The 13,204-nt window shown below is 35.9% G+C and overlaps 1 protein-coding gene across 1 annotated transcript in view; it reads right to left on the bottom strand.

Annotated features, from left to right (window-relative positions):
• ITPR2 (inositol 1,4,5-trisphosphate receptor type 2) overlaps positions 1-13,204 on the bottom strand; it is a gene marked incomplete in the record, with an annotated part of 493,922 nt that overhangs the window by 100,305 nt on the left and 380,413 nt on the right. Inside the window, 2 exon segments of the mRNA XM_006140313.2 lie at positions 3,716-3,891; positions 10,949-11,074. Coding sequence (XP_006140375.2) covers positions 3,716-3,891; positions 10,949-11,074 — 302 coding nt within the window.

The following is a 13,204-nucleotide window of genomic DNA, read 5'->3' as shown; positions in this document are numbered from 1 at the left end:
AAAAAAAAGTTAATGGAAATGCATATTATTAAAAAACCTATGCATAAATTTCAATGTTTTTGTACCAAAATAAACTCATGCTTTAATTCTATTTTGCCTTGAACATTTTGAAATCCCCTCATATTATCATCAAAATGAGCTCATAGATCATTTTCATGGTATGAAAAAATATTAAGTGATCTCTGATCTCAAATTTATAAAATGTGGGCTTATATTTGTCAGAATAATATATTAATCTTCATAATGAATAGCTAAAAGTGCAATGTAGTGGATAAGAAGAAAACTAGACTAGTTTGTAAGATGTGCTCTAGAAGAGAGAAAAAAATTTTTTTTGAATTTTTAAAAACAAGTCAAATATTAAGAAAACGCCTATGACAAGAAAAACTAGTTGAAAACTTTTGTCTTTAGAAATCAATAAAGATGATAAAAATGGAACATCTAATAAACAGAAACTGATTAATACTAAGTACTTAGAATACAGCTTGAGTTTTTTTTTCCCACTTGATAGCTTTTTCAAAAAAGAGATTTTGTGTAGTTGCTACACTTTGTCAAAGACAGAGTCTAGAAGTGAATAGCTTTCTGTGAGCCAAAATACAAATACTTTAAAAATCATGATAGTAACGCTTTATGATTAAATAGTGCTTTACATTATTAGATACCTGTTAAATAGCAACCACTACTACCATTGTATCACTATCACTGTTATTGTTCTTTCCTAAATCTTCCATGCTAATCACAATGATCTCCTCAACAACCCAGTAAGGATAGACCAGGCTTTAATATCGGTCTTTCACTAATAAAAAGAATGAAATCTCAAAGCTTGTTGATTTGCGTAAGTCTACAATTCTGATTCTCATTAAGTCTACACTATCAGGTGGATAATCTTTTGTTTTTACTGTTTCTGATACCTATAATTTTAGCATGTATAGTTTCATCAGTTATGCAATGCAAAACTTCAAAGTGTAAATTAAGCTAATATATTAAAATCCAAGGTACAAAATACGACTGAATCATCTTTTCATTTATTTTATTTTTTTTCTGTGTCTTAGGTAATGATAAACCATAGACAGTTTGTAGTGAACTTGTTATGCTAAAACTTAAGGTAGATAATGATTTGCTAAAACATTATAATTATGCCATATAATATTAAATTTGTAGTTTAAAAACTTTTCTTTCAATATTGACACTATCCAAATTACAATTATTTCACTGAATTTATTTGTCCCAAACTGATATTATTTTCTTTAAATTTCCTCGACTGATCTGCTGTAATGTATTATATCATTTGGTTGTGTAGACATTGCATGCTATGAAGGATATTAGAATTACAAAGTTAATACAATAAACGTATCTAATACAATAAACATATCTTCTTTCTGGTGAAGAAATTAAAACATAAAATTTGCCTCACATGAACAGTCATTTGTTAGGATGAAATTATTTTCACCATACTAGGCAGAAGCTATCTTTGTATCCTGTTTCATGAGGAGAATTCAGATGTCTTTGGTTTCCCCCAGTAGACATCAGAATGCTATTCCTTATCTCTTGGTTCAAAGACAAAGAAAAGGCAGATCAGTGATCTGACATATAAGCTTCTGGATGGTACAAATCATATCTAGTTTTTGGGATTTTCAGTGTTTCTTATTAACAGAGATCCGCGAGTTTGCTACTTTTGGCTCAGTTTTAGCTGGTTGTTGTTCCACTTTCTCAAAATTTCATCTTCTCACTTGGGTTAATGTTTTGAGCACCAGTTACCAGTTTAGAATATTATTTTCTTCTCCAAATAATATGGTCCAATATTTTTAAAGGAAAAAAAATAAGCCAACATACAGTTTAGAAAAATGTAAATAAGTTAACGAATTCTAACTAGCTTGGTTCATAATACTGACAAATTAGCTTATTTCCAAAGCACTGAAAGTACATGTGAACACTTTAAAATGTTTAAATACAAGGTGTCAAGGTGGATAAAAATGGGTTTGGACAATCCAATAATTATAATTTGGCTGTAAAGATCTCATGTTTTGGGAACCAGCAGTAAGTGTAATGGCTATGTCGCTGGACTCCCACATAGTTGACTGTGGTTCACGTCCTGGACCCAGTGGCTTAAAACTCATGCCGGGTGCGTGTGCGTGCATGCCCAAGATCCCGAGAGGAGAACAGAGGAGAAGGGATTGCAGCGTGACCATTCCCCCTGGGGGGTGATTTCTCTCTGTCTCTCTGTCTCTCTCTGTCTGTCTAGCGAGTGCATGCGCCCTATACTCCAAAAAAAGAAAAAAAAAAGAATGCACTTAAATAATTTACCTAATAGACCCCCCTCCCCCCAAAAAAAGTTGGGAGAGAGTGGGGAGTATAGGATTATACATATGAATGTGACAACTTCTGTCCCCAGGGAACATGTAGGATAGTATATATGCGGAACTTCACAAAAATCTTTACTAAGAGACTCCTTGGTATATATAATACACTTACCTTTATTGAAAATTGTTGAAAGAAAAATGGGTAATTTGTTTGCCTGGATGTTCTAATTAACAGGGAACCTTATAAATATCATGCTCAATTCTTGAAACATTGGTATAAAATAGAGGTCAAAAACACAGAACTGGAATTGTTTGTACTAGTTCAGCACTATAACTATCAAATATTTTGACTATTTTCAATAAGTATTTGCTACATAGTTTATATGCAAAGCACTGTAAATGTAAAAGAATACAAAGGTAATCATTTACTCTTTCATTCATTCACTCATTTGTTAACTTAATTCAATAAATATTTATTGAGTATCAGTGATGTTCTAGATGTTAAATAATGGATCTAAATAATTCTAAAGAGCCATGTAATGTACTAGGGAGTTAAGACCTACCTACAAATCCAGAATACAGAACATTGTGTTGGAAACTCAGTGAGCAATAAATAGAAAGTGCTATAGGTATTCAGCAGACATATTAATAATACTTACTCATTTACCTGACCATTTATTATTTCATTAACCTGATGATTTACCTCTCCTTAATATCCCTTTATGGCTCTGCCATACATAAAGTTGGATAATCCCTTTAAAATTTTATTTCTTGGATAGTACTGTTTCTATCAATGTATTGCTTGCTTTTTAAAATAGTACTCTGGCTTACTTATTCTAATCTTACCTAACTCAAGTTTTAAGATGTGTTTCCTTGTTCAATAATCTCAAAATTTTGCAAAAAAACCCTCAAAACTCATCTAATCTCAATTATGCCTTTCGCAAGTTTATAGGAATGTTCACATAAAAAGAGACCAAGTTCATATTATCTCACACAACAACTCCTCTCCTTAGGTTGTTCAATAGAAGGTACTTACTTCTAAAATTCTACTGAATATAATGTAATCTTTTTTGGATAACTTAGAAGTCCCTTTAGGATGTTAACAGTGGCTAAATGTCACTTTTGTCAATAGTTGTTGGTACGGGATAAAAAAGGTATTAAACCTGGATTGCATTAAACTATGGCAGAACCGGGTCATTACCTAAATGCTATTTATTAAATATATCAGCTTTTTACTTATCATTTCTTCTTCCTCTCAAAATTAAATAAAGAATGTATACATAACAATCTGATTAGTTTAGATTTGCAATAAATTAGAATTAACCGCGTATGAATGAATTAAAGCATATAGTTACATTTTATATTTAATGCATTTTAAACTAGTTCTGTAATAGTAGAAGGCCAAATAAAGTACTTACATTAGCTGCACCAAGAAGTATTAATGTAGGCCCAAGACCTATTGTATATATTGATCTTAGCATTATGGACACAAGAAACGGCCGTATACCCACAGGCTTGGAGAATAAAAACAGCATGGACGTACAGATGGCCACTGCTATCCAAAGAAGAACGGAGAACAATGGAGAAAGTGTACCTGTAAAATGTGGAAGAAGTTCATTTTCGCTGAGCGCAAAACTAGAAAATGCTCACGTTCACTGCTGCACTTCATATGCTGTAGCAAGTCAAGCCGTAATGCACTGAGTTTCAAAACCACCTCACTCTGCACTCTTCCTATGTCAAGTGTCTCTGAACACATTACTCATTATTACATTTCCAGAAAGTTTATGATTACTTTCAGGCTACTTAAATACTTACTAGTTAACGCTCTTTCCTTTAAGTCTGAGTATTCTTCATTTTTCTCTAACATGAGAGTTATTTTTGAAATACTTTTGGTAAGACATAGCTCATCTGGGAACCTTATAAATCAATCATTAGTGACTACTAGATCTACAGGTAAATCATGGAAATCAAGTATTTTTTCCCATAGAACACATACCTTGCCTTCTATTATTATCAAGTTTCTATTAGATTCTTCTGAAGAATCCAGTTTCTATAATATTTATAGAGACAAAAACTTTATTTATTTATTATTTTTTTAGAGAGATTTTTGCTATAGTGTGCATGCACTCGCCTGAGAGAGAAAGAAACAGGGAGACAGAAAGCGAGAAATCACACCCCAGGGAGGATGGCCAGCCTGCAATCTCTTCTCCTTCATTCTCCTCTCAGGATTTTAGGCATACACGCACACATGCCAGATGTGAGTTTTGAGCAAGCAGGTCCAGGACTTGAACTGCAGTCAACTACATGGGAGTCTAGCAATATAACCATGAAGTTATCTGCTGGTCCCAAGATTTAACTATTAAAACACACACGTGTGTATGAATGTCTAAGTGTAAGTATTTGAAAGCCAGTATAGGTTCTAAAAAGAAAAAAAAAAGGTGAGTTATTTAATAATCAGGAAATAAAAGTTCCAAATGTTTTAAAAATGAATTCCATTACAAATTAAAATTTTTATAATTTCCCAAAAAGGAGGCTTAAAAATAATGTTTCCTTTCAAAAAAAAGTATAATTCATTGACATTGCAATGACAAGCAGATTCCAGGAATACCCCTCTGATGGTCATGTGGTGCTTGCACTTGCAGAAGTAATTAAAGGGCAACATTCTTGGACTGATTGAATCAGCTCTCAGACTTCAAACACATGCCTACAGGCTGACATGGTCAGAGGGGACACAACAAAATGGAAATTTTCCACTACTTCCTTTGGCGAATATTCCATAATGGTGCTTATTCTTTTGGCCACATCTCTTTTTATTATTTTTAAAATTTACTTCTGCAGGCAAAACACCTTGAGGGCTTTAATGTGCAGAGTTTTTCTACTATTATTGAACCTTAGGATTATCTGGACTCCTTTGATAAAATCTACACAAGCCTTTAGTTTATAATGAGTGCTAATAAATCTCTAAAGTTAAGTAGAATGATCCTGTCAGATGTTAAAGAAAAACCAAACAAAAACCCCTCAGATAACAGCATTAGTTCAGATAATGGTCATTTTTGAGACATCTGTTCTTATCATGTTGTCTCTGAAAGCAAACAATGATGAAAGAAAGTTAGAAAGAGATTTGATCTCTCCCCTCATCAAATTCATAATCTGGTAAGATTAATTGGTGGACAGGGAGAGAAAGTCACCTTTAATTCCTGTCCACTTATACGGGCTTTCAAATACATACTCTTAGACATTCATACACACGTGTGTGTGTTTTAATAGTTAAATCTTGGGACTAGCAGATGACTTAATGATTATGTTGCTGGACTCCACATAGTTAATTCCAGAGGACAGGAATGAATAGGGTACCAATAAAATGGGTTCCCTACTTATGTTTATTATGACGTTGGCTTGAAAGCACTCTGTGTCTTCTAAAACACAGCCCGACCACTATCAGCTTTAACCTCATTGATTTCACATATTCATAGAGAGTATAATGCCTTCGACTTTCTCTCATGCTCATTAAGATTTGGGGCTCCATTAGGATGGAACTAAGTCTTTAGTTATAATGTCCCAAGTTGTGGAGTTTCACTGTTAAGTATCCTAAAACTGCTAACACCTTGAAGGCACATTTAACGACTTTCGGTCACTCATTTGAGTGTAATTCATAAGTAATGTCTCGGTGTGACAATCCCAGACTTGGCACAGATAGTCACACTGCGTATTGTCACTAATGCCAGATAAGCTAACCACATCCTGACTATTCTTTCCTAGATAGTATCTGGCTCGCTGAGAGTTCCTCTTGATTAAACAAGAAATCATAGCCAGGTATTTTTTTTTAAAGAATTATTTAATTTTAATTATTATTATTTTTAATTTGAACAGAGAGAGAAGGAAAGAAAGATAGTGAAAGTGAGAAAGCAAGCCATCAGGTCCAGGACTCAAACCAGGGTCGGTCATGTGGAAGTCCAACCACCTTAACCACTGCACACTTGCTGGTCCCAGTCAGGCAGTTTTTACAACTGAGTGTTTGATCCCTTTGAATCAGAATGCCTAGCATAGTACCTTGCACACAGTTCAATACTAAATATTTATTTGTGTAAGGAATAAATAAATTTAAAAGTTATTTAAAAATGCTATTTACTGACAAGGATGATTACAATTCCCTCCTATAAGAATGATGATATTGGTGTCTAATCTAAGATTCAATGCTAAAAAAAAGAAACTGAAATCTCACAATTTCTGGAGAAAATAGTACACATTTTCAAAGCCAATCTTTACCCACTAATGGTGGAATGTTTTGTTTTGTTTTGTTTTTTCTCGTTAAAACTTTACACCAGTTTTGGTAATGAGCATGTGTTATATTTATAATAAATTCTTTTAAAAGAATTTATCCTATACATTTTTAAATCTAAGCACTATGAATTTAATCCAGCATAAAAGAAAATTAGAAAAGTCCAGCTGTGAAATGGGAAACTTCAGCTCATATAATGGAATTCTGCAATCTACCTCTCGTTGCCGTTTCATGGCTTCTGGTAAAGAATATGCTGCTTTTCCCGTCCCAGTTTCTCTTAATTTTTCTGCCTCCTAAGTAGCCTCATAAGATTTTCCTTCTTCCTCCATTTCAGCCAACCACAAGTAGACATCCATCCATAAGACCGTGGGTGGTCTTCAGTACCAGGCCTTATGCATTTTTTCATCTATTAACTAGACCATGAGCTCCTTGAGGATAAGGACGGTTTTATTAATCTTTGTATCTCTAGGGTCTAGCATGATGCCTGGCACATAATGGCGCTCCATCAATGGCGATTAAGCCAAATGAATTTTAAAAACCATGAACAACTTATTTTCTTCAGCACAAAGCAGTTGAGGGAAAAAAAGAACTATACCCCAAAATTTTGCCAAAAGAAACCCAGGGGCAGGGAGAGTTGTCATGCAATCTTTAAGTGCTGAGTGGACATCTGGGAGATTCCCCGGCATCAACAGCTGCCCCATTCCACCACCTATGAACAAGTTTCTTTTTTAGAGACGTATATGTTAAACAAATAGCCACAAAACCCAATCAAGCAAACAAGAAAACTCAACCCAAAACTTATAGCCACAAAAATAAGCCCTGGACGCCTGCAAAAATTCAAACTGAGCTCTTCAGAGTCTGGCAATGAAAGGAGATTCTCTACATGTAGTAGAGGGCCAGGAGTGTCCTACAAGCTGGTCCTCCAAAAATCACCTTCCCCTTGAATATCTCCCCCTCCTTTATTTTTCTTTTTGAGAGATTTTTGCTATAGGGTGTGTGCATTCACCAGAGACATAGAAAGTGAGAAATCACACACACACACACATACACACACACACACACACACACACACACACCCCGGGGTGTGTGTGGGATAGCCCCTCTGCAATTCCTTCTCCTCCATTCTCCTTTTGGGATTTCAGGTTTACATGTACATGCACCTGACATGAGTTTCAAGCCAATGGGTCTGGGACTCAAAACAAGGTTGACCATGTGGCAATCCAGCAACCTAGCCATTCCACCATCTGCTGGTCCTATAATGTCTTCCTTTAATTACTGCACACCACTTTCCTGGTTGAAAGTGGACACTACTGCTTTAGTTACAACCCAAGTGTGAACCAGATATTTGGGCACAAGAAACTACCTGTAGTAACGCATACATGGCCTAGTGCACGCTGTCACACTGATCTGTTACTTTGGAGTAGCATGAATCAGGGTCTGGGGTTGGAAAGGGTGGCAAATTTTAAGCAGAGGTTATTATTCACCCTGTCTAACAAAATCTAGCCTCAGAGAACTTTGATCACCAGCACAAAATTTTCCTTCTCAGGAGAATTCTGACGGCCATGTCTCTTTATCTGTCTTGGCTCTGGCTCTGTTTTCTCAGCTTTCCTAGCTATACATAGGGTGTAACTGAGGTTTAAAGATGGAGCTAATCTTGACCAGAACTTTAACGTTATTCATGGAGACAGAATTAGGTAACCTATCCAGAACTATAATCCAGCAACCTAGACACATCTTAGGGGTCCATGTTGCCAAAGTGGCTGCCCATGCTTTCCCTTCCTTCTAAGCACCACAGCAACCCTCAGAAACCCTAAGTCTGAGCTCCACCTTGCTTACTGCTGTTAACTACCACCCAGTTCTTTATCAAGAATAAAGTCTGCTGAGGAAGGTAGGTGGTATGGTGGTTGAGGTGCTGGACTCCCACATAGTCAACAATGGTTCGAGCCCTGGACCTGGCAGCTTACTTTCTCAGTTTCTTTTTCTCTCTCTGGTCAAATTAAAAAATAAAAATAATTAAAAAGAGAATAAAGTCTGCATCTGCACTTGATGATGGGGTACCATGTTTTCCAGTCTTGCATTTGTTAAGTCCTACTCCTTTCAGGGGCTGGAAACTTATCCCAAACTTCCTGTATATGTGATTTCAGGTCCTTGCTAAAGGACCAGTTGCCTCAGCAACATCTGATGACCTTATTAAAAAAATACATAACTTGGGGCTCCACTCCTTAATTATTAGACAGATCAGCTTATTCACTCCTGAGAATGAGGTATTCATTTTAAATGTTTGTTAGGAAGGTGAAGTGAAATTATGTATGTGAAGTGCTCAGCAAAATGCCTGACCCAATCTAAATGGTAAACAACATCAACTGCTATTATTATTATTATCAATATTACTACTATAACTATTATTAGTCAGACAACTATTAAAAACATATCAAGTGTCTGCTTTTTCCTAAATAAGTAAAGAGCCACTGTGTGTGTGTGTGTGGGGGGGGCATTTCATGTATAATAGGCTATCCACATTGGCTCTGGTGGTCAAGTAAGGAATATTATGGAATAGAATATTATTCCAGTATTATGGAATAGGGACAATCGGAGCCAAGATGCTGTCCACATGTTTCTGATCCAACCATACATGCAGAAAGCCCCTAGACTGGACAGCAATGGCTTAGCTGTCTACTCTGAGAGCTGCCATGTTTTAGGCTCTCTGGGCTTCCGTCTCTTCATCTGTCAAATGAGGGTTGGATAATAGATGGATTTTTTCAGAATATTTCCATTTCCAAGACTTTATGCTTCTATTAACTGGAATTCTCCAACCTAGTCTCAGCATTCTGTGTGCAGATAATGCTAATTTGTCATCTCTCTAAGAGTTACATTCTTCTGTGCTAAGAGTTCATTACTTAAGGAGGTGAAGAGAAAGCAGTTTCCACTTCCTGGTGTAGTTACAGCTTGTCCACAATGGATGGATAAATATTTGCTATGTTTTTCTCTTTTTCACAACTCATACATCCACTCCATTGCCAAATAGTCTTATTATTACATGTCTTCCAAAACAACAGATTTCCTTCATCATCACTCAGACACAGCTAAAGGTTGGGACTTTGAAATCTGTCATCTGGAATGGACCTATAAATTAGCGCATTACTCTTAAGTTCCTGTTTCCCTTCCTGCTCACCTCCAGTTCATCTAAAATATAGCTCTGCCCTCATCACAGCATCTTTTCACTAGGTTTCCTTTATAGTATGGTTATTTACCTTGTAAAAACAAAAACTACACTTTATTGAATGCTTTCCAGGCACTATTCTAAATGCTTTACCTATTGCATTAAATACTAAAGACAACCCTATAAACACATGTGATTTACATAATTGTATTTCAAGCCTATAACATATTTTCTCATGCACTTTGTCAAACTTGAACAAAACTTACTTCCCAAAGTCCTACCCTTCAGCATATTTCTCCCACATTGCCATTACACTTAAATGGTATAATTTTTCTTATTTTTGCTTTGTAAAACTTCATGTATTATTAGTTTAATAATATTAATTTCATACTCAATATATTTTATTCTCATATTATGTCTTATGCTTCGCTTTCTTTCTTTTTTTTTAAGTTTGCTATAGGCATGTACGCTTGTCCAAGAGAGACTGAGAGAGAGAGAAAGTGAGAAATCACCCCTTAGGAATAACGTGACTATGCTGCAATCTCTTATCCTCCATTTTCCTCTTAGAGTTTTTGGCATTCACACACACTTGCCCAGAACGTTTTTCAAGCCCCTGGGTCTGGGACTTGAACTATGCTGTCAGCTATGTGGGAGCCAATCCCCTAACCTCCATGCTACCTGTTGGCTTTTGTTTCACATGCTTTTAAAGCCTGACATTATAAATATTTAATTTTATATTTATTATCCCTGATATAGTATTATAGAATAAAAAAAATTTAGGCTACATGTATACCTATTATAGAAACCTTAGATAAGACAGAAAGTAAAGAGACAAAAATAAAACATAAATTGTCACTATTTAAAGTAATCACTATTAATATCTGGGCACAAAACTCTCATTTACAAAATTGAGATGATACAGTATAAAAATGCTTTTGGTCATGATAATGAGATAAGAACATATTTTTTCATTGCTTTATTTGCCAATAGCTAGTCTATGTATGATCTTGTTGAAAATTAACGTCTCTGCTGAACATAGTTTTCTATCTACTCTCTCAGTATCGGACTCTACTTCCAGTGAACAAAGAAATATCTATTTTCCAAGAATGAAATTATTCTTATTTTGAAGCTCTAAATAGTTGAGAAATGTATGTAGGATATTATTTTTAGAACTTAAAACTATCTATTATTTAAGGACAGTCAAGCACTTGCCTTCATCGCCATCATCCCCAAATGGGTAGAAGAGAGCAACAGCTAAATTGATGAACACGGCCAGGTTGAAGGAGATGCTGCCCCAGAGAGAGATGTGCCTTGAGAACCAGAACAGAGCCTGGTTACCTAGAAAGGGACAAGAGCAACAGGAAGAACAAAACATAAATTTTGGTTTCAACACGTGAGCCCTGCTGAAATCATCTTTCACTAAGTGCAGGTTTATAAACTATGATAAAAGCACATTTACATAAACATTGAATATGATGTATTTTAGAGAGCTTATTTAGCATCATCGGTACCGTAAAGGAGTTTTCTATTTGATTCCTTCTTTCACCCTTTAGCCAGTTTACATCCAAACTACCACAGAAGAGTGAGTAATTTTACGGTTGCTAAAGGTAGTCCGAAAAAGTGACTCAGTAATAATTCTCTCTCATCTATCCCTGGAGCAGGTTAGCAGGAAGCCATTTTAGTAGCTGCTCGGGGCCCTTTTAAATGGAAGGGTATATACATTGCTGTACCGTTTGGTGGTGCTGATAAACTGGTCCCATTCCCATGCCTTAAAGTCACATAAAAAAACACAAAACTTCTAGCAGAGAGGCATTTCTAGTGAAAATTCTTATGACATGGTCAAAGTTACTGGAAAATCTGAAACTTAATAGTGTGGCCTGGTGATATGGAATATTACCTAGATTTTACATCTTTATGCTTCCTAAGAACTTGCTGAGTTTAAAACAGTAGGAGAAAATAAAAGCTACAATAAGAACTTATTGTTTTATTGACCTTATTGTTTTTATTGTAGCTCTAGTTTCTTCTGCTGTTTCAAACCCAGTCTTGGCTGAATACTTTAGAAAAGGAACTCTGTCTGTCATCAGAAATGAATTAGTAAATATATCTACTGAATACAGCCTACATAACTGAAAATCAGTTCTTTCCACCTTTCCTAAATAATTGAACAGATATGTAACGCGTTTAAGTTTGAATAGCAGTCAAATTTAATCGTTTGCCCATGGAACCCACTGGGCTCTTCCGGGTCTTGTCCATTCTCTAAGTTTTAGTCTCTTTTTTCCCCCTTAAGCTTATTTATTTATTTAGGGAGAGAGAAAGAGAGAGACAGAGAGGCAAGCATCCTAGCAGGTCTTACGCCTTGCTGCCACCCCCAGCCTTCCCCAGTCAGTCAGGACCATGGGCACGTGCATGTGCCAGGCATACTCTAGACAACCCAGGGACCAAACGCCAATATCACGTGGCCTCCAGCCTTGCGGAGCACCACACCACCACTGCCCCACCGCGGCCAGGCTTCTAGTTTTTAATATTTTAACACCAGGATTAACATATTGGAGTTAATCCAGGGGAAAAAGCATATTGACTTCCAAATGGAAATTAAAATTTCTCTGATCAATCCTGTGATTTCACTCTAGAGTCTGGGACTTACAATCTACTTAGTATATCTTATTTTCCTTCCCTTGGAATGGAACCTTCTCACTCTAGAATGGGCTATATTTAGCCATGGCATTTAATAGACTAAGGTATCATAAATTATAACTATCTTTATCTCCATCATCTTGAATTAGAAGTTTTTTATTGTTGTTGTTTGTTTGATTTTTTTTTTTTTTTTTTTGAGATGAGTTTCTCTGTTTCACAATCCTCCTGTCTCAGCCTTCAAGCTGGGACCACAGGGGTAGGCCATTATGCCTGGATTTCCTTTCTCTTTCTTTCTGTTTTGTTGTCGTTGTTTTGTTTCTAAAGACAGGGTCTTGCTATGTGGCCCAGGCCAGCATCAAGCTCACCATCCACCTGTGTTGGCCTCTGGAGGAACGGGGATTACGGGCACACGTCATAGCACCCAGCCTTCAGGTTAGGCCAGGAATCACACCTGGGCCTCCCATGGGGTCCTAGCCCACAAAGCAATGTCAGCACCAAGTGCTACTGCAGCTCATTTTTAAAAGCAGAACATTAAGACAAAATGAGGAGATATTAATATGTATATTCACAACAAGTCTTGACTTATAAACCCACTAAATGAATTGAATTCTGTCTATAACCTCATAATAAACTGACATCAATTTTTAAAGCAAGATGAGCATGGGAGATTATTTTAAGATTTATTTTTTGATAAATAAAACAAAACAAAAACAAAAAAACCCAGCACAGACCTCATAGCACTAGTTCATTATTCAATTTACTTTTTTGTCTGAGAAAACAATATATAGCTCTCAAATGGCATAAATATTATTACTGAATCTCCAAACATATTTT

This window comes from Tupaia chinensis, unplaced genomic scaffold (assembly GCF_000334495.1).
Source record: "Tupaia chinensis unplaced genomic scaffold, TupChi_1.0 Scaffold000028_1, whole genome shotgun sequence".
Taxonomy (NCBI): Eukaryota; Metazoa; Chordata; class Mammalia; order Scandentia; family Tupaiidae; genus Tupaia; species Tupaia belangeri.
The sequence above is the reverse complement of the archived record's forward strand: the minus strand, read 5'-3'. Positions and strand labels throughout refer to the sequence as shown.